Genomic DNA, 25,089 nt, shown 5'->3' with positions numbered 1-25,089 from the left:
TAGGGGCAGGATTGCTGTCAAAGGTCGTGGGACAGCTCCATTCCCTCGCTGTGGATGGTGCCCCGGGAGGATCAAAAGGTTTCTGTGGCTGCCACCCTGGGGCAGGGAAAGCTCTGTCCCTGCTGCTTGGGGGTGCGTTTGCAACGTCCCTCCCCTAGCCTGAGCATCAGGGGGCTGCTGGGGCAAGGTGTTGCCTTGGGATGAAGGCATCTCCTCCAGTGTGGGGTGCAGGGGGGCACACGGCTGCTGTAGCTCTCTCAGCAGCTCAGCCTCACTATAATTTGGATGTGAGGTTCTGGTGGGGGTCCTTGCCTCACACAGGGGTGACATGAGAAATGTGGTGGGGGCCAGGCTGTCCTTTCCCCTTCCAGTGTCCCTGCTGTGTGCAGTGCCCTGAGCCTGGAGCTTTCCAGCCCCATCCCATGGGATTGCCTTCATGGGGGAGGAACAGGGAGCTTGGGTGGGTGTGAGTGAAACCTGGGGCTGGGGAACAGGGAGTTGCCCCCAGCCTCAGCCAGCTGAGGCAGTCAGAGCAGGGCTGGGGAGCTGCACAGGACTTGGGCAGCTGGAGTCAGCTTAATGTCAGGAATTTCCTGCCCGGGAGAGGAATCCATAGCATAACCTGAGGGGCTAAAAAAAGAGCTCAGCACGACCCAGAAAAGAACACCCTGACCCAAAAAAGATCATCCTGACCCCGAATTTGTTCCTAGGCTGGACAGAGAGGGCAGAGGACTCGGCCATGACCCCTCCACCGAACCCTGCTCCAGCAGGCAGGAGGTTGCTTGGAGGTGTGGGGTGGGTGGACAGCACAGGGGGAAGGTGCCCGAGCAGGGTGCCAGGGTGGGCTGTTCAGCAAGGAGACCCCCCCAAAAGCAGCCCCTGTGTGAGCCCCCCCTGCTGTCCCCTTGCAGAGAGGACAGGGAAGGTGCTGGGGGAGTTCTGCCGCTGCTACCAGGAGCAGTTCGGGGTCGCACTCTTCAACAGCGTCCGCTATGAGATCGAGGGCAGTGGGGGGCCACAGCCACAGCTGCTCCACCGCAAGGTAAGAGCCCCCTGGGCACCCCCAGCCCCCTGCCCAGCCAGCCCCAAGCCCCAGCACATCCCCCTCTCCGTTCCACCTGCCCAGGTGGGATGCAGCCCCTGGCCCAGCCCAGCCCCGAGGCGCCGGTGCCATCCGTGCAGCACTTCGGGCTCACAGGGGGTGGGGTCTGTGCCAGCCTGTGCAATGGGCACACCCAGCAAGCAGGGGCAAGGCTGGCGTTTGGCTGCAGCCCCTGTGCATGCCTGGTCTTGATGCCAGGGCTGGCAGGAGCTCCTGGGACCCCCTTGTGCCCAGTGTTGGGCTGCCATCCTGCTCCTGGCTGTGAGTGGTGCTCCAGCCTGGGAAAATGCCCAGGGAAAGGTAGGAATCACAGCATGGTTTGGGTTGGAAGGGACCTCAAAGACCATCCAGTTCCAACCCCCCTGCCATGGGCAGGGACACCTCCCACCAGCCCAGGTTGCTCAAGGCCTCATCCAGCCTGGCCCTGAACACCTCCAGGGAGGGCACAGCCACAGCTTCCCTGGGCAACCTGTGCCAGTGTCTCCCCAACCTCACTCTCAGCAATTTCTTCCTGATCTCCACTCTCAATCTCCCCTCTCCCAGCTCAAAGCCATTGCCCCTCAGCGTGTCACTCCCAGCCCTTGTCAGAAGTCTCTCCCCAGCTCTCTTGTAGCCTCCTTCAGGTTGCTCTAAGGTTTCCCCAGAGCCTTCTCTTCTCTGGGCTGAGGAATGCTCTGAGGAATGCTCTGGCAGATGTCCCTTACCCCCCTGGGGAAGGCAGAGGTGGCTCCAGGTCTGATCTCCAGCAGCCGTGTGTCTCTTGCCTGCCAACAGGACTCTATGGAGTCTTCCATGGGGCTTGTTGCCTGTGACTCCAGCACCCAGGGATGGATCCTGCCCTCCCACCTCCAAAACCAGATGCACACCAGCCAGGGCTTCTCACCAGCAGGCATGGTTTGAGGTCCCTCCCTGGCTGGGCCAGTGGAGCTGCTGTCCTGGAAGCAGGAGGAGATGTCATTGCACATAGGGGGGGTGGGTTTCTGCTTTTGTCTGGGGCTTAGAGGACTGTTTTGTGATGAAACTGAGACATCACATTCAGGAGATCAGACTGAAGCCCTGGGTGCTCACAGTGGCTGTCTCCCTGGCCCACCCACGAAGGTGACACCTCACTCAGGCACCCAGACATGTCCCATCTCCTCTGAAAGCTGCCTGGCCACTGGGTGTGTGGAGCAAAATAAAGGTGTGGAGGTTCCTGGGTGGGAGCTGAGCTCCTGGTGTCCTCAGCAAGGTCTCCCTTGGGTTCCTCACGATTCAGCAGATGCCTTCAGCTCCTCCCCCCCGAGGGTACCTCCATCCTGAGGGTGGTTGCTTCATTGTAAAGCTCCAGCAAGCAGCTCAGGAATGTCTGAGGAACGATGTCAGGGTGAGGAGGTCATGGACACCGTGTGAGCCTTTTGAAACACCACTGTGTAAATAGGACATTCCTCCTGTGCCCTGGCCTGTCCTCTGCTGGGATGTGCTGGGGCTCCAAACACCCTGGGGAGCTGTGTGGCTGTGTGGGGTGGCTCTGGAAGGAGCTGGGGGGAGAGCATCTCCTTCAGCTGGGCTTTCTTCTCCCCACATCATGGAATCACCGAATTGTCAGGGTTGGAAGGGACCTCAGGGGTCATCTAGGTCCAAGCCCTCTGCCATGGGCAGGGACACCTCACACTAGAGCAGATATGGCTCAGAGTTTGGGGATGTCAAGAAGATGCAGGGCAGTGTCCTCCCTGTCCTCAAGCAATCTGCCATTGATTGTATTGATTTGATTGATTTTTTTTTTACCTTATTTTTCACCACCTCTGGGGGAAAGCAGTGCTGAGGGGCAGCTCCCACACTGGTACCAGGGGCTGGTAGCTCTCCTGGGTAGAGTGGGGATCTGAAGCATGGCTCAGTCACCTGAAACACCAGCAGGAAGCATCATTGATGAGAACAAGGTCTGAGTGGTCCTGCCTTTGGTGGCTGCAGCAGCCCAGGTGTCCCCCCAGCCCCAAAGCTGACAGGTCCTGACCCAGGTCTCACTCCCCACTGCTCCCTGCCCCTGCAGCACAGGGCCCTCCCTGCCCAGCCCAGCAATGTGGCACATACCTGCCTGTCCCAAATATTTGTTGGGGTTGGGTGGTGCCACCTTGGTGCCTCCCCATGGCACAACTGTGTTGGGGCTCCCAGGATGCTGGTGGCTGTGAACTGGGGGTCCCCCAGAGCCATGCCAGAGCTCAGCCTGCATTTGATTCCTAGAATCATGGAATCACAGAATGCCTCAGGGTGGAAGGGACCCTTGAAGGTCATCTTGCCCAATCCCCCTGCAGTGAGCAGGGACATCCAGATGATCTTTAAGCTCCCTTCCAACCCAAACCATTCTCTGATTCTATGATCTGTGGCTAGATCAGGTTCCTCAGGGCCCCATTGAGTTTGACCCTGAATGTGTCCAGGGGTGAGGCTTCCACCACCTCTCTGGGCAACCTGTCCCAGTGTCCCACCACCCTTACTGTGCAGAACTTCCTCCTGATGTCCTAAACCTACCCATATGGCTTCACCTGCCTCAGGCAGTGAGGCTGAAGTGAATCTCCTTGGATGGCCACCCCAGGGAGACACAGGTGGGGTCCTGAGCTAGCAGCACCTTCCTGGCCCCATCCCTGACCCTTGGGGTTCAGGCTCTCACCATTCACTGTCCCCCAGCCCTGCAGAGCTTTGCTTTGTGCATTCTTCTCCCCCTTCCAAGGCCTTTGGAGAGCAGTGAGGAGCAGTGAGGTGCTGTCAGCCTGGCTCCTGAGCCAAGCTGCTCTCAGACCTCCCCCACCACCCAAGGCTGTGGGGGTCAGGGAGTGGTGGGAAGCTTGGAGAAGGCAGTGGGGTTCCTGGGAACTAGGAGATGGACAGAGCAGGGGGAGGAGAAGGAAAGGTCCTGCAGAAGGATCTTGATGCTGTGGCATGGTGAGCCTCAAGCCCTTGGCTGGTTCCACCTGGCAGCCACTGTGGCAGCTGGTGGGTGGCCATGGCAGGAGAAGTGGCTGCTGCATGCTCCCACCCTCACCAGAGACTCTGGGCTCTTGTTTGTGTTCCTGGGATCATAAAAATTCCTGGGACAAATTCTTGGCTTGCTCAGCCAGGCTGTGTTTGGGATGGTGGAGAAGCTGCTGGGGTGGGGGCCAAAAGGTGCTGGAGAGAGGCTGCTCAGCCTGGGGGGGATGTGCTCAGCCTGGGGGGATGTCCTCAGCCTGGGGGGGATGTGCTCAGCCTGGGGGAGATGTCCTCAGCCTGGGGGAGATGTCCTCAGCCTGGGGGGGATGTGCTCAGCCTGGGGGAGATGTCCTCAGCCTGGAGGGGATGTGCTCAGCCTGGGGGGGATGTCCTCAGCCTGGGGGGGATGTGCTCAGCCTGGGGGGGATGTCCTCAGCCTGGGGGGGATGTGCTCAGCCTGGGGGAGATGTGCTCAGCCTGGGGGAGATGTGCTCAGCCTGTTCCCATTGCTGGTCCTCCATGAAGCCCAGAGCAGGTAAGCATCACCTGGTACTGGGCTCTGGAGGGAGGCTTCTTGCTTTCCCTCTTCCCTGTCCCATCTGGAGACCACATTAGGGCAGGGCTTGGTTCCTCTCATCTGCAGCTGGTCTCTGACCCACACCCTAGCAGGACCTTCTGGTTGATGGCCACTACTGAGCAGTACAAAGCATAGAGTCATAGAATCATAGAATTGTTAGAGTTGGAAGGGACCTCAAGGATCAGCCAGTTCCAACCCCCCTGCCATGCCCAGGGACACCTCACACCACAGCAGGTTGCTCACAGCCACATCCAGCCTGGCTGCAAAAACCTCCAGGGATGAGGCTTCCACCACCTCCCTGGACAACCTGTGCCAGTGTCTCAGCACCCTCATGGTGAAAAAAGCCTGCCTGCCTCTCAGGGTGGGGAGCTAGCAGGAGCTGAGGCTGGGAAGAGCTTCTGGAGGGCTTGGCTCCAACCCTCCACTCAGCCAAGTGAGCTCAGCTGTGCTTGGTGTATCCCTCAGGAAGGAGATTGCAGGGACAGGGGGGTGACCCCCACCATGGTGAACACCACCAAGGTGCAGAGTGCAGCCCCTCTGAAGTTTCCTGGGGCTGTGCATGGGATCCCTCTCAAGGTTGCCACCCAGATGCACCTATTCAGCAGTAAAATTTGCAATGCTGGAGGAGTCTCTGAAGGGGAAAGCTGGGGAGGGACTGTTTAGGGTGTCAGGGAGTGATAGGACTGGGGAGGAATGGAACAAAACTAGAAATGGGTAGATTCAGATTGGATGTTAGGAAGAAATGTGTTGAGCTCCCGGAGTGCTGAGAGCAGCACAGCAACCCCCAGTGCTGTCTGCCTGAGCTTCATCTCAGCTGGAGGAGGTCACCTAAAACAGAGCACAGTGCAGTGTGCTCTGCCAAGGCTTTGGTGTCTCCTCATCACCAGCCAGGAGAAGGAGCTGGGATGCAGAGGTCCACGTGGGAGATGCTGGAGGTGAGGGGGACCCCAGCATGCAGAGGGACAAGGTGGACAAGGGCAGACTGGAGACAGACTGAGGGAGTTGGGGTTGTTCAGTCTGGACAAGAGAAGGCTCCAGGGAGACCTTCTGGTGGCCTTCCAGCATCTGAAGGGGGCTGCAAGAAAGCTGGGGAGGGACTTTGTAGGGTGTCAGGGAGTGATAGGAGTGGGGGGAATGGAGGAAAACTTCAGATTGGATGTCAGGAAGAAGTTCTTCCCCATGAGGGTGGTGAGAGACTGGCACAGGTTGCCCAGGGAGGTGGTGGAAGCCTCATCCCTGGAGGTTTTTGCAGCCAGGCTGGATGTGGCTGTGAGCAACCTGCTGTAGTGTGAGGTGTCCCTGCCCATGGCAAGGGAGTTGGAACTGGCTGATCCTTGAGGTCCCTTCCAACCCTGACAGTTCTGTGATTCTATGACTCTATGCTTTGTACTGCTCAGTAGTGGCCATCAACCAGAAGGTCTTGAGGTCCCTTCCAACCCTAACAATTCTATGACTCTATAACCCCGTGGTGAGCTTGGAGACCCTTGGCACAGCCCTGGCACAGTAGACTCCACCCAAAGCAGCAGGAATGGACCTTGCCCAGCTCCCTGAGCCAGCCGCAGCCACGGGCGGAGGGGTACCCAGCTGCCCCCCTCTATCTGACCACCCTGTGCCCCCCATTGGATACCTCCTCCCTGCAGGTCCCACTGGAGGACCACGTCATCTACTCAGGCAACATCTTCCAGTACATCGAGGAGAACAAGAAGTGGAGGAACCGCTTCTGCGTGGTGCCACACAACTATGGCTTGGTCCTCTACGAGAACAAACTGGTGAGGGGCATCCCCCGTCCCTGGTGGGCACAGCTGCAGCAGGGGCACCCCCCCCCGGGGCTGTGGGGCTGGGGCCATGCTCCCCCACTGTGTCAGTGTGAGCTGATATTCCCCCCCCCCCCCCCAACTGACAATAACCAGGCTAGCTCAGTCTGGAAGCGAATGCAAGCTGTATTCACAAGCAAATCTACAATCTGTGATGAGATGCAATGAATCTGTACAAATAGACAAAATTCCCAACATTTACAAATATATACAATCAACAGAAGAACACAACCAAGCTCCCTTTGCTTTCCCTCAAAAGGGGACCCTTCCCAAAGGGGCCTCTCTCTCTCCCAGGAGCTTCCCCCCCAGACCCCCCTGGACAGAGAAGCAGAGTTAGTTAAGCAGAAAGTTGTTAACTTAGCTGCCAAGGTCAGTGTGTTATCTTCAGCCAGAAGAGAAGAAGAAACAGCAGCCAGACAGCCCAGCAACTGCCCCCACTGCAGAATGTGCAGAGTGCCCACTTTGTTCTGAGCAATAGTTCTTAAACATTTCTATCTATCCAATGGAAGTGTTCAGAGCAATCAGTATTTTGCTTTTTCACACCCAATAGTGACTTATTTACACTCTTTCGCTTTCTCTGTTCTGAACTTTGCAAGGGAAAAAAAAAAAAATGAAAAAGAGACAGTTTTAACCCATCCCACCCCCCCACCCCTCCCCAATCCCTCTCTGCTCAGGCCTACGAGCGGGAGCTGCCCCCCCGCGTGCTGGTCAACAGCGCTGGCTACAAGGTGCTCACCTCCGTCGAGCAGTACCTGGAGCTGGTGAACAGCAGCCTGCCTGGTGAGTGCTCCTGCTGGCTGTGGGCTGGAGGGGAAGGCTTGTGGTCACCTGCACCCCTGTGCTGCTGGGCAGCCCTTGGGGAACCTTTGGGAAGGGGTGGTTCCGGGATGTGGGTGTCCGCAGGCACCTGACGGAAGGGGTGGGGTTGGGGGGTAGCATCCCTGAGGACTTTGTGGAAGGGGAGAGTTTGGACTGTAGCACCCCTGAGGACCTGATGGAGGGGGAGGGTTTGGACTGTAGCATCCCTGAGGACCTGGTGGAAGGGGTGGGGTTGGGGGGTAGGATTTCTGAGGACCTGGTGGAAGGGGTGGGATTGGGGGTAGGATCCCTGAGGGCCTGGTGGAAGGGGTGGGGTTGGGGTGTAGGATCCCTGAAGACTTTGTGGAAGGGGAGGGTTTGGACTGTAGCATCCCTGAGGACCTTATGGAAGGGGTGATTTTGGGAAGTAAGATCCTTGAGGACTTGGTGGAAGGGGTAGTTTTGGGGTGTAGGATCCCTGAGGACCTTGTGGAAGGGGAGGGTTTGGGGTGAAGGATCCCTGAGGACCTTGTGGAAAGGGAGAATTTGAGGTGAAGGATCCCTGAGGACCTTGTGGAGGAGGAGGTTTTGAGGTGAAGTATCCCTGAGGACCTTGTGGAAAGGGAGAATTTGAGGTGAAGGATCCCTGAGGACCTGGTGGAAGGGGTGGGGTTGGGGTTTAGGATTCATGAGGACTTTGTGGAGGGGGAGGGTTTGGGGTGTAGGATCCTGAGGGCCTTGTGGAAGGGGAGGGTTTGGAATGTAGCATCCCTGAGGACCTGGTGGAAGGGGTGGGGTTTGGGGTGTAGCATCTCCAGCCTGGAGAAGAGAAGGCTCCAGGATGAATTTTTGCGTGCTAGGGTGGTGAGACCCTCTGCCAGGCTGCCCAGGTGGGAGCTGCCCCATCCCTGGAACCATTGCGGGTCAGCTTGCTTGGGGCTCTGAGCAACCTGCCCTAGTTGCAGATGTCCCTGCTGGCTGCAGGGGGCTTGGACTGGATGACTTTTGAAGGGCCCCTTCCCACCCAAACCATTCCATGACTCCACAACTCCAAGGCAGTGGGAAAGAGCCAAGGGCTCTGTGTACCCCTGCCCGCACCAGACACCGGTGCCCGCGGACGCCCTCCACGCCCCACCCCATCACCCTCCTGCCTCCTCTGCTCCTCTGAGCAGCTTTCCCCTCTCCACAGGTGTGACCCCCAAGTCGGGGCAGGCTCCCATCCTGAAGTGCCCCACGGATTTCCCCCTCATCCTCTGGCACCCCTATGCCAGGCACTACTACTGCTGCGTGATGACAGGCAAGGAGCAGCAGAAGTGGCGAGCGGTGTTCCAGGACTGCGTGCGGCACTGCAACAATGGTGAGGGGGCTGGGGGCACACTCGGGCTCCTCCCTGGGCCCTGAGGGCTTCCTGCTCCAGACAGGGACCAGCTGAAGGGTCTGGAGAACAGGGTTGGTGAGGAGCAGCTGAGGGAGCTTGGGGGGGAGGGGGAAGGAGGTGCAGGGGAGACCTCATTTCACTGTGAGTGTGGTGAGACGCTGGCACAGGTTGTCCAGGGAGGTGGTGGAAGCCTCATCCCTGGAGGTGTTTAAGGCCAGGCTGGATGTGGCTGTGAGCAACCTGCTGTGGTGTGAGGTGTCCCTGCCCATGGCAGGGGGGTTGGAACTGGATGATCCTTGAGGTCCCTTCCAACCCTGACAATTCTATGAGTCTATAACCCAGTGGTGAATTTGGAAACCTTGGCACAGTAAACTCCACTCAAAGCAGCAGGAATGGACCTTGCCCAGCTCCACCTGGTGGAGGGGTACCCAGCTGCCCCCTCTATCTGACCACCCTGTGCCACCCACTGGATGCCTCCTCCCTACAGGTCCCACTGGAGGATCCCTGGAGGTTTTTGCAGCCAGGCTGGATGTGGCTGTGAGCAACCTGCTGTAGTGTGAGGTGTCCCTGCCCATGGCAGGGGGATTGGAACTGGCTGAGCCTTGAGGTCCCTTCCAACCCTAACAATTCTGTGACTCCTCTCTACAGCTCCCTGGAAGGAGGTTGGAGCCAAGTGGGGCTCAGCCTCCCCTCCCAAGGAACAAGTGATAGGACAAGAGGAAATGGCCTCAAGTTGCCCCAGGGAGTGTTCAGGTTGGACATGAGGAACAATTTCTTTCCCAAAAGGGTTGTCAAGCCCTGTCCCAGGCTGCCCAGGGCAGTGTTGGAGTCCCCATCCCTGGAGGAGCTGCAAAGCCCTGTGGATGTGGTGCTGAGGGCCATGGTTTAGTGGTGACCTGGCTGTGCTGGGTACTGCTTGGACTCAGTGACCTTAAAGGTGTCTTCCAAACAAAACAATTCTGATTCCATGACCCTGCAGTGGTGGGGGTTTGGGCCAAGGGGCTTGGTTTGGAGATCAAGAGGAGGATTTGTCTGGGAGCTGTTGAGCATCAGTGAGCCTCTCTCTGGGGGAGGCTGGGCAGAGGGAGGGATCCAGCCCCTCTGGGACATCCCTGTGCCTGGCTCTATCCTGGTGCCCATAAGGAACATGAAGCCTTCAGCAGGCCAGGCAGCATTTGCAGGTGGCAGCACAGAGCCTGGCTCAGGAGACAGCCCTGAGGTCTGTTTTCTGCCTTGAGGCAGGAAATATTTGGTCATTAAAGCCACCCCCAAAGCCCAAACCCCAGCACCCTGCTCCATGCCCTGTGGGCTGTGGTGAGCGAGGGCAGCAGAGGCTGCAGGCAGAGGGGAGCAGGGTGGGCAGGGGCTGGGGTGGAGCAGGTCCTACCTCTCACATCAGCCATACTCTGGCATGAAAACACAACTTTCCTGCTTGGCTGTGGCCTGTGTGCTCTGGGCTGAGACCCAGGTCCTGGTGGTGCCTAGGGTGGTGAAATTTTTCCTAGGGAGGGAGGTGCCAGCACTGAAACCTCCTCAAAATTGGGGCTTTCAGTGGGCAAAGAGTGATGCTGCCTGGTTTGGAAGCACCTCTTGCACTCCTGGCAGCTGGCTGCAGCTCCAGTTCTGCTGGAGCTGCTGTTTGGGGAGTGGAGGGATGGGGCTGGATCTGCAGCCTGGGTTTCGGTGAGGGTTGCCATCCTCCCATGCTGGAAGCTTTGATCTTCCCTCCCTTCTGGAGCTCCTGATTGCAAACCACATCCATGGGGGTGGCTGAGCTCCTGGGGACAAGTGTGTCCCCACAGCCCTGGGCTCCTTTACAGGGTGTCTGGGAGCTGCTCATCCCTGGGGATGCTGCTGCAGTGTCACTGCTGGCTCAGCACCCCAAGCTTCCCCTGTGCGTGCTGGCTGGACCCAGCAGGAGCAAACCCAGCTCCTGGTGAAAGAGGAATCACAGAATGGTGATGGTTTGGGTTGGAAGGGACCATTGAAGGTCATCTTGTCCAACCCCCCTACAGTGAGCAGGGACATGCAGATGGTCTTTGAAGTCCCTTCCAACCCAAACCATTCTATGCTTCTATGATCTTAAACTAGATCAGGTTGCTCAGGGCCCCATCAAGTTTACCTTGAATGTCTCCAGGGATGAGGCTTCCACCACCTCCCTGGGCAACCTGTGCCAGTGTTCCACCACCCTCATTGTGCAGAACTTCCTCCTGATGTCCAACCTAAATCTGCCCTGCTCCAGTTCCAAAGCCCTACCCCTTGTCCTCCTGCCACAAGCCCTTCTCAGCAGTCCCTCCCCAGCTTGCTTGTAGGTCCCCTTTCAGATACTTGAAATGCAACTCTAAAGGCTCCCTGGAGCCTTCTCTTCTCCAAGCTGAACAGCCCCAACCCTCCCAGCCTGTCTTCACAGGAGATCTCTCTCCTACCAGTAAAGCCAATTTCTTTCTCTTTAATTCCCCACCCTGGCTGCTGAGTGGGAGGGAGGAGGATGGAAGCTCAGCACCATCCCCACTGCCAGCCAGAGCTGTGCCATCAAATCCTCTCCTCCTCATGATGAGGAGAGCTCCCTGGGGTGGGCAGTGGCACAGGAAAGGCTCAGTGCTGGGGTGGGGTGGTGGTTTCTATGTTTTTACAACCCTGCCCCCTCTGTGAGATGCTTCTTCCCTCCCTGGCACCATTTCTGCCCTCCTGGCTCCTGTGAGTTCCCAGCTTGTGTTTCAGATACCAGAAAGCTCTGCTGGTGGTGGCCTGCAATTTATTTATTTATTTGTTTATTCCTTTCCCCCCTAAATTAGAGGCTCTGTCTCTGCCTCTGCTTGTGTTCAGTGTGGGAATTTTCACCAACCTTCTGCAGACTCTGTTTTGGTAACAGCAGCTCTCCTCTAAGGTGGTGCAATTTTCTTCCTCACCCAGCCTGAGTGCCCTCAGCTGCTCCCAGGACATCCCTTGCCCTGTGTGCTGGCACTTGGGGCCAGGGCAGTGCCCACCCCACTGGCTTTTGCCCCTTGCTGGGGGAAGGCTGCTCCATTTATGAGGAAAACTGTCTTTACTGGAAGGGTGGCCAGGCTTTGGAACAGGCTGCCCAGGGAGGGGATGGAGTCCCCATCCCTGGAGGAGTTCAAGAAATGTGTGGCACTTGGGGACATGGTTTAATGGCCCTGGTGATCTCAGAGGACTTTTCCAACCCAAACAATTCTGTGGTTCTCTTTAGCTGTGATTTGGACAAAAAGCAGCTTCAAGCTCACATTTCTTCATTCCCTTGGCCAGAGGAAATTATCCCTTGCCATGACCAGGGTGGACTTTGAGGCAGTCAAGATGTAGCATCACTCCTTGGTGTCAGGGATGCTCCCATCCTCCCATGCACCACCACCACCATCCCAGGAGACTTTCCAGGCTGGGCTTCAGGCTTGGGTGGTTCCTTCCCATCCACAACAAGACAAGCTCAGATCAGTGCTTGTTTAGAATCATACAACCATGGTTTGGGTTGGAAGGGACCTTTGAAGCTCATCCAGTCCAACCCCTCTGCAGCCAGCAAGGACCTCTGCAATTGGAGCAGGTTGCTCAGAGCCCCAAACAACCTGACCTGGAATAGTTCCAGGGATGGGGCAGCTCCCACCTCTCTGGGCAGCCTGGGGCAGGCTCTCATCACCCCCAGAGTAAATTTCTTCTCTCCAGTCTGAATCTCCCTCTTTTAGTTTCAGACCATCACCTCTTGTCCTGTCACAGCAGGCTCTGCTCAAAAGTCTGTCCCCAGCTTTCTGCTCAGCCCTTCAAGCACTGCAAGGCCACCAGAAGGTCTCCCTGGAGCCTTCTCTTCTCCAGGCTTAGTGGCCCCAACTCTCTCAGCCTGGCCTCACAGTGGAGGGTCTCCAGCCTTTGATCATTAGCTGTATGTTAATGAGGCAAACTCATTAGCTTTGCGTGGTGGTTCTTTGCATCTAGCCCAACCTGTTGGTCCCTGGGCAGGGGGCAGGGCTGGAGCCAAGCTCCTGCAGCTGGAGCTCACTGTCCCCTTGGGCTCAGCCAGGGCTGAGTGACCCTTGGGCAGATCCAGATGGCTTCTCCTGGGGCAAATCCTGCATGGTTTGGATGATGAGGTTTGACTGCAGCAGTTCTGGCAGGGAGCTGGAGCCTGTACCAGGCTGTCCCACCTGGGAGGTGATGCTGAGCTGCAGGGAGCTGGGGATGGCTCAGCAGCAGCCCCTGAGAGCTCAGCAGCAGCCCCTGACAGCTCAGCTGTGCTCTGGCTCCCACTGAGCACTGAGAAAGGCTCAGACTTGACTTTCTCAGCAATTTTTTTTTCCTTTTATATTAAGCTGCCCCTTAGGAAAAGCTGATTAGGCCTGGAGTTAACTGTAATCATCTTAGAAAAATCCCTGTGCTGGAAAGGATCTGCTCAGCACCCCAGGCTGGCCCTGGGAAGGGAGAAACCATCCCTGGTTGTGTGTCCCCAGCTTGCTGGGCAGTCCAGGACTGCACTCTGGGAGCCTTGAGCTTGGTGGCTCTGCTGGGGTACCCTGGGTCACGGGGCCACCCTGATCTCTGCTCCCATTCTGCTTCCCTGCTGCCAGGGATCCAGCCATGGGGAGGGGATTTGGGGTGCTGGGGGAGTTCACTCCCAGGAATGGCTGGGAGGCACCTCCACAGCTGGAGCCCAGACAGGCTGGGACAAGGCAGGGACACTCATGGGACATGTGCCAGCAGGATCCTGGGCTGTCCTACTTGTCCTCTGCCCCCACCTCGTCCTCCTCCTTTCTCCCTGTCAGATGTGACTGCAGGCTTCCAGCACCCTGCTCCTCCTCCTGGTGGGTGCCAGAGGAAGGCAGGGCTGATGCCCAAGCACCCCTCGTGCTGGTGACCCTGGCAGCTCTGCTGTGGTGACCTCTTGGGGACAGCCCAAACAGCTGCAGCCCAGCCTGCCTCCTGCAGGGAAGGCTCAGGGATGGGGCCCTGACTCAGACTGTCTTGGCTGCCTTCCTCTTCCTCCCCAGCTGCACCACTCCCTGTAGCCCTCCTCTTCCTCCAGCCCCCACCCTGGCTGCCCCATCCTGCTGTGCTGTTTGGGCCCCTTTCAGTGTTGGGGCTCACTGAGCCCCCCAGACTGCTGAGCCCCTGCTCCTGCCATGCTGTGGAGGTTCACCAGGCCCCTGGGTCCCCAGGCACCATCAGGGCTTGCTGAGTGTGCCATCCTGCTGTGCCATCTGGGCTCCCCTAGTCCCTGAGTCCCCATGCACTGCTGGGGCTCACTGAACCCTCCAGCCTGCTGAGCCCCTGCTCCTGCTATGCTGTGGGGACTCAGTGAGCCCCCAAGTCTCTGTGCACCACCAGGGCTTGCTGAGACCCCCATCCTGCTGTGCCAGCTGGGCTCACCAAGCTCCCAAGTCGCCATGCACTGCTGGGGGGCACTGAGCCCTCCATCCTCCTGAGCCCCTGCTGCTGGCCTCCCTGTCCTCAGCCTGGCTCTGGAGAGGATCAGTCTGTGGACAGAGTGGGAACCCCCAAGGCAGGCACTGTGTCTGGGATGCTGCTGCCCCAAGCAGCTTGAGGAGCTGGGGGGTGGGGGGGGATCCCCAGTCCCAGTGACAGCCTTGGGCTCCATCCATGGCTCCAAGGGTGTGGGGGCACACGAGGCACCGGTTGGGAAGGTGGGCTGGGGATGCTGCAAGGAGCTTGGCTGCCCCTGGCTCACCATGCTGGGCTGCTCACTCATCCCCCAACCCACCCCTTCCCCAGGGATCTCCGAGGACTCCAAAGTGGAGGCTCCAGCCTTCACGGACGCCATCCGCATGTACCGGCAGTCGAAGGAGCAGTTCGGCACCTGGGACATGCTGTGTGGCACCCAGACCCAGGTCAGGAGCTGGCCCCCCCCTCTGACAGAGCTGGGGGGTGGTGGGGTGCAGGCTGAGCAGGGTCACCCAAGCCTCTTGCCTTCGCAGGTCCTGAGCAACCTGGTGATGGAGGAGCTGCTGCCCGAGCTGAGGAGCACCATCGGCCCCCGGCTGAAGGGCAAGGCCCAGGAGCGCCAGAGGACCTGGATCCAGGTGTGGGGCTGGGGGTGCTGGGAGAGGGGGGGCATGGGCTCCTGCTCCCCCTGCCTGCTTTTGGTGGGAGGATGCCCTTCCGTGCCAGGCTTGGTGCCCATCAGCTTCCAGGGTGGCTTCGCTTCCGCTCCTGGCCCCCTGCAGAAGGACCACAGAATCAGACAGGATCAGAGAACCACCATGGTTGGGAAAGACCTTCAAGATTATCAAGCCCAGCCATTAGCTAACTCTACCAGGGCCACTACTACACCATATCCTTGGGCACCATATCTAGAATCATGGATTCATAGAATTGTCAGGGTTGGAAGGGACCACAAGGATCATCCAGTCCCAACCCCCCTGCCATGGGCAGGGACACCTCACACTGCAGCAGGTTGCTCACAGCCACATCCAGCCTGGCCTTCAACATCTCTAGACAGCTTTTAAACACCTCCAGGGATGGGGATTCAACCACTGCCCTGGGCAGCCTGTCCCAGACTGGAGAGCCCTTTTGGTACAGAAGTTTTACCTCATCTCCAACCTAAATCTCCCCTGGGGTGACTTGAGGCCATTTCCTCTCATCCTGTCAGCTGTGACTCGTGAGAAGAGACCACCAACCACCTCTCTACAACCTCCCTTCAAGTAGTTGTAGAGAGCAATGAGCTCTTCCCTCAGCCTCCTTCTCTCCAGGCTAAACACCCTCAGTTCCCTCAGCTGCTCCTCACCAGCTCTGTTTTCCAGAGCCTTCCCCAGCTTTGTTGTCCCTCCCTGGACCTGCTCCATCCCTCAATGTCCTTCTTGGAGTGATGGGCCCAAAAGTGACTCATGGTGTGGCCTCACCAGTGCTGAGCACAGTGCTGAGCTCTCTGCTCCTGCTGCCCACACCATTGCTGATCCAGACCAGGATGCTGTTGGCTTTCTTGGCCACACTCTGGCTCATCTCCAGCCAGTTGTTGATCAACACCCCCAGGACCCTTTCTGCAAGCAGCTCTCCTTCTTCTGCACTTTGGCTTTTTGAAGCTCCTTGCCATGCCCTTGGAGCAGCCCTGCCCAACCCTGCCTGCACTGCCTGGTCCCTGGGGCCAGGAACACAAAGAGGAGGAAGCCCAGCCCTGGAGCAGAGCCCATCCTGGCTATATTTAGTGAGCCATTTTTAGAGCAGCACAGGGATAAATCCAGCCCCAGCCCTTGTGAAACACTGAGGGCTCTTCAAAGCTGTTGTGAAACCTTCAGTCCAAGAGCTGGTCACCACCAGGCCCATCACGTGTCCCTGGAGCAGCCCAAACCCACACAAACACTGCTTTTGCAGGAGCTCCAGTCCTGGCTGCAAAGCTGGAAGCCCAAGGGAAGGAGCAGGGAGGTGTCTCTGCCTCCTGCCAGCCCCAAAATCGTTCTGCTTGGCTGCAAAGTGAGCGTGAGGCCACGGCCAGGGGCTCCATCCTGCTCTGGGGCTGGGTCCTGAGACTGCAGGCAGATTGAGCAGGACAGGGCACAGCTTTCAAGTGGGGTCAGGAGCTCCCCTGCCCAGACTTCCAGGCTCCAGATCACCAACATTCCTGGACCACCAGCATCCCTGGACAGCCACTGTCCCTAGACCACCACTATCCCCAGACCACCACCATCCCCAGACCACCAGCATCCCTGGACCACCACTGTCCCCAGACCACCACTGTCCCCAGACCACCACTATCCCCAGACCATCATCCCTGGACCACCACCATTCCCAGACCACCACTATCTTCAGACCACCAGCATCCCCAGACCACCACTATCCCCAGACCAAAACCATCCCCAGACCACCAGCATCCCCAGACCATCATCCCTGGACCACCACTATCCCCAGACCACCACTATCCCCAGAACTTTCTGGGGCAGCTTGGCTGCTGGAGTCAGCTCTGTGCATCAGCTCAGCAGGCATCAGCTTGAAGCAGGTTTTGCACAGTGTGAGTTTCATCTGACCCAGCTTGGGAGGGGTCCTGATGTGGAAAACCTCCTGCCAGGCTGTGAGGAGGGGTTTGGTCAGGGCATGGGTGAAGGCTGGACAGGTCCTGCAGGCATCTGGTGCTGGAGGTGCTGGTTAGTGGGGGCAGCAGGAGGTGCTGGGAGCAGCTGCCCACCCCAGCTCTCTGTCTCCAGATCTCAGATGCTGTCTACAGGATGGTCTATGAGCAGACCAAGGCCCAGTACGATGCAGTGATGGCCAAGTGTGAGCAGGAGAGGCCCCAGATGGAGAGCATCATCCGCACAGACATGGACCAGATCATCACTTCCAAGGAGCACCTGGCCAGCAAGATCCGAGGTACAGCCCTGGGGGCACACCATGTGGGCATGGCTGTGTGCAGCTGTGGCTGTGACCAGCTCCTGGGGTGCCACCACCACCCAGCTGTGGCTGTGACCAGCTCCTGAGGTGCCACCACCACCACCCAGCTGTGGCTGTGACCACCTCCTGAGGTGCCACCACCACCACCCAGCTGTGGCTGTGACCAGCTCCTGGGGTGCCACCACCACCACCCAGCTGTGGCTGTGACCACCTCCTGAGGTGCCACCACCACCCAGCTGTGGCTGTGACCAGCTCCTGGGGTGCCACCACCACCACCCAGCTGTGGCTGTGACCAGCTCCTGAGGTGCCACCACCACCACCCAGCTGTGGCTGTGACCAGCTCCTGAGGTGCCACCACCACCACCCAGCTGTGGCTGTGACCAGCTCCTGGGGTGCCACCACCACCCAGCTGTGGCTGTGACCACCTCCTGAGGTGCCACCACCACCCAGCTGTGGCTGTGACCAGCTCCTGGGGTGCCACCACCACCCAGTTGTGGCTATGACCACCTCCTGGGGTGCCACCACCACCACCCAGCTGTGGCTGTGACCAGCTCCTGGGGTGCCACCACCACCACCCAGTTGTGGCTATGACCACCTCCTGAGGTGCCACCACCACCCAGCTGTGGCTATGACCACCTCCTGGGGTGCCACCACCACCACCCAGTTGTGGCTATGACCACCTCCTGGGGTGCCACCACCACCACCCAGCTGTGGCTGTGACCAGCTCCAGGAGTGCCACCACCACCCAGCTGTGGCTGTGACCACCTCCTGGGGTGCCACCACCACCACCCAGCTGTGGCTGTGACCAGCTCCTGGGGTGCCACCACCACCCAGCTGTGTCTGTGACCAGCTCCTGAGGTGCCACCACCACCACCCAGCTGTGTCTGTGACCAGCTCCTGGGGTGCCACCACCACTGTTTCACCCAGCTGTGGCTGTTCCTGGGGTGCAGCTTGGCTCCTGTCAGCATGGCCTGGATCCCTTGGGGAGATGCCAGCAGCTGCAGTCCTTACTGGTATTGCCCCAGGTGGTGGGGGACAAGGTGGGCAGTGGGACACAACTGGGCTGAATACACTGAGGGACCTCTGCAAGAAGCCTGCAGGTCTGGAGCCTTCTCCTGGAGGGAGGCTGGGGAGAGGGGCAGCTCCCCCTCCTTTGGGTGGGGTTAGGACCTGATTTGAGGAGCTGGAAGGGCAGAGGGGGATCCTCACCATGCTTGTGCCCACTCTGTGCCCAGCGTTCGTGCTGCCCAAAGCAGAGGTCTGTGTCCGTAACCACGTCCAGCCCTACATCTCCTCCATCCTGGAGGCCCTGATGACCCCCACGAGCCAGGGCTTTGCTGAGGTCAGGGAGGTGTTCTTCAAGGAGGTCACAGACATGAACATGAACATTGTCAACGAAGGTGGCCTGGAGAAGCTGGTGGAGGTGAGACCTGGTGATGCCCCTGGCTGCCCAGCGGGCACCCTCAGCTCAGACACTGCTGGGGGACCCTGGGCTGAGAAAACAGACGGGAATGAAGCCATGCAGGGTGGCATGTGCCAGCCCCGGGCACGTGGAGTGGCTGTCCTGTCCTGCTGAGCTTGGTCTCCTCCCCCAGTACATGGAGAAGCTGTCCCACCTGGCCTTCCACCCCGTGAAGATGCAGTCCTGCTATGAGAAGATGGAGCAGCTGAAGCTGGAGGGCCTGCAGCAGCGCTTTGACGTCTCCAGCACATCTGTCTTCAAGCAGAGAGCCCAGATCCACATGAGACAGGTGGGGACCGAGGTTCTCCTGTGTCCCCCCAGGCTGAGAGCGAAGGGCTGGGGAGAGGAGGCAGAGCAGGGGGCCCAGGATCATCCGAGCCAGGCAGGGCTTTGTCCGGGAGGTCTGTCCTGTCTCGGGGACCTTCCTGTCCTTGGCACCCAGCTAAGGGGGTGTGGTGGATCCCTGTTGGGCTGGAGCCCCCAGCAGGGAGGGGGCTCATGGGTGGGCAGCAGCCTGGGGCACCCTCCAACCATGCACTCAGCAGCCAGGCTTGGGTGTCCTGGCACAGCCACAGCTGCCCCTTTGCCACCCAGCCAGCTGGCACCAGCAAGGCCAGTAGCCCAAATCTGGGCTCTAATGCAGCCAGGCCTGGGGCAGGGCATGTAAGAGGTGGGGGACAAACCACTTTTGGACCCTCCCCCAGCACCCTAGGTCCTCAGGATGTGAATGCCATGCTGGGGACCTGTCAGCGTGAAGGCTCATCCTGATGTCCCTGCTGGCTGCAGGGGGTGTCGGACTGGATGACCTTTAGAGGTTCCCTTCCAACCCAAAGCAGCCTGGCATTCCATGATTCTACGTGGCAGTGCCCCTAAAGAGCCCCCTGCCCACCCCTGAGGCTGGTGCCTTTGGGTGCCCCCTGACCATCTGCCTCTGCTGACAGCAAATGGACGACGCAGTGCACACCTTCGAGACGCTGCTGCACCAGGAGCTGGGCAAGCTGCAGGGCAAAGAGGATTTGTGCAAATCCATCCAACGCATCCTTGAGAGGGTGCTCAAGGTGAGCCCTGCTGTCTTGACACCTCCAGTGGCCCAAGGAAGAGGCCCAAAGTGACCTTTCTGGCTGGTAATGTTGGCTGGAGTAATGGTTCTTTTATATTGAGGTTTTTCTGCCCCGGTGAGGTCACATCTGGAATACTTTGTCCAGTTCTGGGCTCTCCAGGTCAAGGAGGAGAGGGACTTGCTGGAGAGGGTACAGCAAAGGGCTACAAAGATGATGAGGGGACTGGAACAGCTCTCTTATGAGGAAGGGCTGAGGGACTTGGGGCTTTTTAGGCTGGAGAGGAGAAGACTGAGGTGGGATCTGATCAATGCTTATCAATACCTAAAGGGTGGGTGTCAGGAGGATGGGGCCAGGCTTTTGTCAGTGGTGCCCAGTGACAGGAGGAAGGGTAATGGGCACAGCCTTGAACGTAGGAAGTTCCATCTAAGCATGAGGAGGAACTTCTTCATGTTGAGAGTGGTGGAGCACTGGAACAGGCACTGGCACAGGCTGCCCAGAGAGGTGGTGGAGTCTCCATCTCTGGAGTCACCCCAAACCCACCTGGACGCTGTCCTGTGCAGCCTGCTCTGGGTAAGGCTGGCAGAGAGATTGGATTTGGTGATCTCCAGAGGTCCCTTCCAACCCTCATCATTCTGGGGTTTTGTGATGTGGCGCAGGTGAGTGGAAAATCACCCAGGGGATCCAGGTCCTCTCTGACCATATGCATGGGAGGTGGTGGAGTCCCCATCCCTGGAGGTGTTCAAGAAACCTGTGGCCATGGGACTTTGGGACCTGGCTTCATGGCCATGGTGGTGTTGGGTTGACAGTTGGACTTGATGATCTTAGAGGCCTTTTCCAACCCAAACAACTCTATGATTCTATGATCACTGCAAAAGCCACCCAGGGCTCAGCCTGGGCCAAAAACTGTTGTGCAGACAGTGGTAGAGGAGCTGGCTCCTGCCTGGTTGGAGGGAAGGGTAGGAGGGGCAGAGGGACCTGCCCACACCCGTGCAGATGGGTTGGGGGGGAGGGCAAACCACAAGAGCTGCCACCCCACAGCCCTCATCAGCCTGGGGCTGCCCTCCCTCACCCTGCAGAAGTTCGACTACGACAGCAGCACCGTGAGGAAGAAGTTCTTCAGGGAGGCCCTGCTGCAGATCACCATCCCCTTCCTGCTGAAGAAGCTGGCTCCAACCTGCAAGGGGGTAAGAGAGCAGAGTCTGGGGTGGGGGGGAGGACCACCCGTCCCTCCCTCCTGTCCCACCTTGGGCTGAGTGACCTCTCCCCACGGCAGGAACTGGCCAAGTTTCAGGAGCTGATCTTCGAGGACTTTGCCAGCTTCATCCTGGTGGAGAACACCTATGAGGAGGTCGTGCTCCAGTCAGTGATGAAAGACATCATGCAAGGTAGGCTCCTGTGGGGCCAGGGAGCTTGGACCTGCTCAGCTCTGAGCCCAGGGGGGTTCCAGCACCCTGGGGTGGGTGTTGAGGAGTCAGTGTAAGCCAAGCCTGGACTCAGCAGCAGCTGAAGGGACAGTGGTGGGAGCTGGGGACCATGTAAGGAGGAAGATGAGCCCGTGCAGGGGGCTGGAGGAGGAGTGGGTGACCCTGTGCAGGGTACTGGGGGCTGGAGGAGGAGGGGGTGACCCTATGTGGGCTACTGAGGGATGGAGGAGGAGGGGGTGACCCCAAGAAGTGTGCTGAGGGCTGTACAAGGAGAGATGACTCCATGTGGGGTCCTGGGGACCACAGGAGAAGAGGGATGAGTCCATGCAGGGTGCTGGGGGCTGTAGAAGGAGAAGGTGACCCCAAACAGGGTGCTGGGAGCTGTAGAAGGAGGAGGTGACCCCAAAGAGGTGCTGGGAGCTGTAGAAGGAGAAGGTGACCCCAAAGAGGTGCTGGGAGCTGTAGAAGGAGAAGGTGACCCCAAGCAAGGTGCTGGGAGCTGTGTAAGGAGGAGGTGACCCCAAGCAGGGTGCTGGGAGCTGGAGGAGGAGGAGGTGACCCCAAGCAGGGTGCTGGGAGCTGTGTAAGGAGGAGGTGACCCCAGGCAGGGTGCTGGGAGCTGTAGAAGGAGGAGGTGACCCCAAACAGGGTGCTGGGAGCTGTAGAAGGAGGAGGTGACCCCAAACAGGGTGCTGGGAGCTGTAGGAGGAGGAGGTGACCCCAGGCAGGGTGCTGGGAGCTGTAGAAGGAGGAGGTGACCCCAAGCAGGGTGCTGGGAGCTGTAGAAGGAGAAGGTGACCCCAAACAGGGTGCTGGGAGCTGTAGAAGGAGGAGGTGACCCCAGGCAGGGTGCTGGGAGCTGTGGAAGGAGGAGGTGACCCCAAACAGGGTGCTGGGAGCTGTAGAAGGAGGAGGTGACCCCAAGCAGGGTGCTGGGAGCTGTAGAAGGAGGAAGGTGACCCCAAGCAGGGTGCTGGGAGCTGTAGAAGGAGGAGGTGACCCCAAGCAGGGTGCTGGGAGCTGTAGAAGGAGGAGGTGACCCCAAGCAGGGTGCTGGGAGCTGTAGAAAGAGGAGGTGACCCCAGGCAGGGTGCTGGGAGCTGTAGAAGGAGAAGGTGACCCCAAACAGGGTGCTGGGAGCTGTAGAAGGAGGAGGTGACCCCAAGCAGGGTGCTGGGAGCTGTAGAAGGAGGAGGTGACCCCAAACAGGGTGCTGGGAGCTGTAGAAGGAGAAGGTGACCCCAAGCAGGGTGCTGGGAGCTGTAGAAGGAGGAGGTGACCCCAAGCAGGGTGCTGGGAGCTGTAGAAGGAGGAGGTGACCCCAAGCAGGGTGCTGGGAGCTGTAGAAGGAGGAGGTGACCCCAAGCAGGGTGCTGGGAGCTGTAGAAGGAGGAGGTGACCCCAGGCAGGGTGCTGGGAGCTGTAGAAGGAGAAGGTGACCCCAAACAGGGTGCTGGGAGCTGTAGAAGGAGGAGGTGACCCCAGGCAGGGTGCTGGGAGCTGTAGAAGGAGAAGGTGACCCCAGACAGGGTGCTGGGAGCTGTAGAAGGAGAAGGTGACCCCAAGCAGGGTGCTGGGAGCTGTAGAAGGAGGAGGTGACCCCAAACAGGGTGCTGGGAGCTGTAGAAGGAGAAGGTGACCCCAAGCAGGGTGCTGGGAGCTGTAGGAGGAGGAGGTGACCCCAGACAGGGTGCTGGGAGCTGTAGGAGGAGGAGGTGACCCCAAGCAGGGTGCTGGGAGCTGTAGAAGGAGAAGGTGACCCCAAGCAGGGTGCTGGGAGCTGTAGAAAGGAGGAGGTGACCCCAGGCAGGGTGCTGGGAGCTGTAGAAGGAGGAGGTGACCCCAAGCAGGGTGCTGGGAGCTGTAGAAGGAGGAGGTGACCCCAGGCAGGGTGCTGGGAGCTGTAGAAGGAGAAGGTGACCCCAAACAGGGTGCTGGGAGCTGTAGAAGGAGGAGGTGACCCCAGGCAGGGTGCTGGGAGCTGTAGAAGGAGAAGGTGACCCCAAACAGGGTGCTGGGAGCTGTAGAAGGAGAAGGTGACCCCAAGCAGGGTGCTCGGAGCTGTAGAAAGAGGAGGTGACCCCAAGCAGGGTGCTGGGAGCTGTGTAAGGAGAAGGTGACCCTAAGCAGGGTGCTGGGAGCTGTAGGAGGAGGAGGTGACCCCAGACAGGGTGCTGGGAGCTGTAGGAGGAGGAGGTGACCCCAAACAGGGTGCTGGGAGCTGTAGGAGGAGGAGGTGACCCCAGACAGGGTGCTGGGAGCTGTAGAAAGAGGAGGTGACCCGAGGCAGGGTGCTGGGAGCTGTGTAAGGAGGAGGTGACCCCAAGCAGGGTGCTGGGAGCTGTAGAAGGAGGAGGTGACCCCAAGCAGGGTGCTGGGAGCTGTAGAAAGAGGAGGTGACCCCAAGCAGGGTGCTGGGAGCTGTGTAAGGAGTTGGTGACCCCAAACAGGGTGCTGGGAGCTGTGTAAGGAGGAGGTGACCCCAAGGAGGGTGCTGGGAGCTGTGTAAGGAGGAGGTGACCCCAAAGAGGGTGCTGGGAGCTGTGTAAGGAGTTGGTGACCCCAAACAGGGTGCTGGGAGCTGTGTAAGGAGGAGGTGACCCCAGGCAGGGTGCTCGGGGCTGCCCCAGCAGCAGTTTTCCCTGCAGTCCCTCCTGCTGGCAGAGCTGAGTGGCAGGCGGGATGCTGAACCCTCCTCCCAGCTCCAGACACCTCTCCCTGCACCCTCCCCCCAAGAGCAGGACTGGGGGGGAGGTGCCCCGAGGCGGGTGGGCACTGCCCCTTGCCCCCAGCCCCCCTGAGAGCCGTGTGGGTGTCCGCAGCTGTGAAGGAGGCGGCGGTGCAGCGCAAGCACAACCTGTACCGGGACAGCATGGTGCTGCACAACAGCGATCCCAACCTCCACCTGCTGGCCGAGGGCCTCCCCATCGACTGGGCCGAGGAGTACAGCGGGCAGCAGGAGCCCGAGCCGGGCACCGACCGGCGCCGCAGGGCCAAGCAGGTGGTGTCTGTCATCCAGACCGACGAGGGGGTCCTGCCCTACGAGGTGGGCGCCCAGGAGCTGCTGCAGCCCGGCTCCCCGCAGCAGCCGGAGCCCGCGGCGGCCCCCGGCTGCCCGGATGGGGTGCAGAAGATCCGGGAGGCGCTGGCAGAGGAGAGCCTCGGGGGCGGAGGTGAAGCGGAGGAGCGGCTGACGAACGGCACCGGCGGCGTGCAGGACAGCGGTGCCAGCAGGGAGGAGGCGCTGGTGGCAGCAGGCTGTGTGCCAGGTGATGTCCCCCTGCAAGGGGCAGCCAGTCAGGGGGTCAGGGTGCACCGCAGCGCACCGGCGTCACCTGCAGCTCCACCAGCAGCTGAGGTGCAGCAAGCATCACCAGCATCACCCCTGCCTGCAGATGATGTGCCAGCAGGGGCCAGCATGCAGCATGCTGCACCATCACCCAGGCCCAGAGCTGATGTCCCAGCAGAGGCCAGCATGCAGCAGGCCATCCCATCACCCAAACCCAGAGCTGATGTCCCAGCAGAGCCCAAGGTGCCCCATGCTACACCAGCATCCCCCGCCCCTGGAGCTGAGCCCCTGTCCCCAGCCCCTGGGCCAGCCTGCCACCAGCCCAGTGACAAGGAGACAGGTGAGGAGGTGGCCTGCCCGAGCAGCCCTGGGCAGCCCATGGGCACGACAGAGAGCGGTGAGGGGGTGCAGACCGAGTTCTAGCCCCTGGCACCCCCTGCTGTGGACTGGTCCCGGTGACACCGGGGGTTGGGGTGAGGGCAACAGGACCTGCTGGGGATGGAGAGTGGCCTGTGGGGAGAGGGAGGGGATGGGAAACACCAAGACCTTATTGCCTACTTTGGGGGGGGGCCCTGCTGCTGCCCAAGGCTGGCCACAGCCAAGTGGTCCTACTGGGTTGGACTGGGGGAGGCCCCTGGCCCAGCATGGGGCACCCCCTGCACTCTGCTCTGTCCTTCTGCCTTATTTTCTTCTTTCCTCCTGAGGAGCTGCTTTATCTGCCCCCCCCTAGCATGAGTGCTGGGGGCTGCTGGGGGGGCTGGCACTGCCCCCAGTGTGAATGAGTGTGTGGGGTCCTGCCCCGACCCTACCCAGGGGGCTTCTTGGGAGCCTGCCCACCACCATCCCACCCAGATGGCCCCAGGTGTGCCAGTGGGATGATGGAAAAGGGGATGGTGGCCAAGGG

The 25,089-nt window shown here is 59.6% G+C and overlaps 1 protein-coding gene across 1 annotated transcript; it reads left to right on the top strand.

Moving 5' to 3' along the window:
* Window positions 1-739: 739 nt before the first annotated feature.
* NIBAN2 (niban apoptosis regulator 2) lies at window positions 740-24,608 on the top strand. The gene is made up of 13 exons (XM_054393223.1): window positions 740-1,042; window positions 6,260-6,388; window positions 7,108-7,213; window positions 8,421-8,588; window positions 14,343-14,458; window positions 14,546-14,650; window positions 16,766-16,928; window positions 18,185-18,372; window positions 18,545-18,700; window positions 19,353-19,469; window positions 20,549-20,656; window positions 20,746-20,857; window positions 23,719-24,608. The coding sequence occupies exons 1-13, from the start codon at window positions 740-742 to the stop codon at window positions 24,606-24,608; spliced, it is 2,661 nt and encodes an 886-aa protein (XP_054249198.1).
* The last annotated feature ends 481 nt before the right edge of the window (window positions 24,609-25,089 follow it).

This window comes from Indicator indicator, chromosome 28 (assembly GCF_027791375.1).
Source record: "Indicator indicator isolate 239-I01 chromosome 28, UM_Iind_1.1, whole genome shotgun sequence".
NCBI lineage: Eukaryota > Metazoa > Chordata > Aves > Piciformes > Indicatoridae > Indicator > Indicator indicator.
Note: the sequence above shows the minus strand (reverse complement) of the source record. Positions and strands in the feature narration are given on the sequence as shown.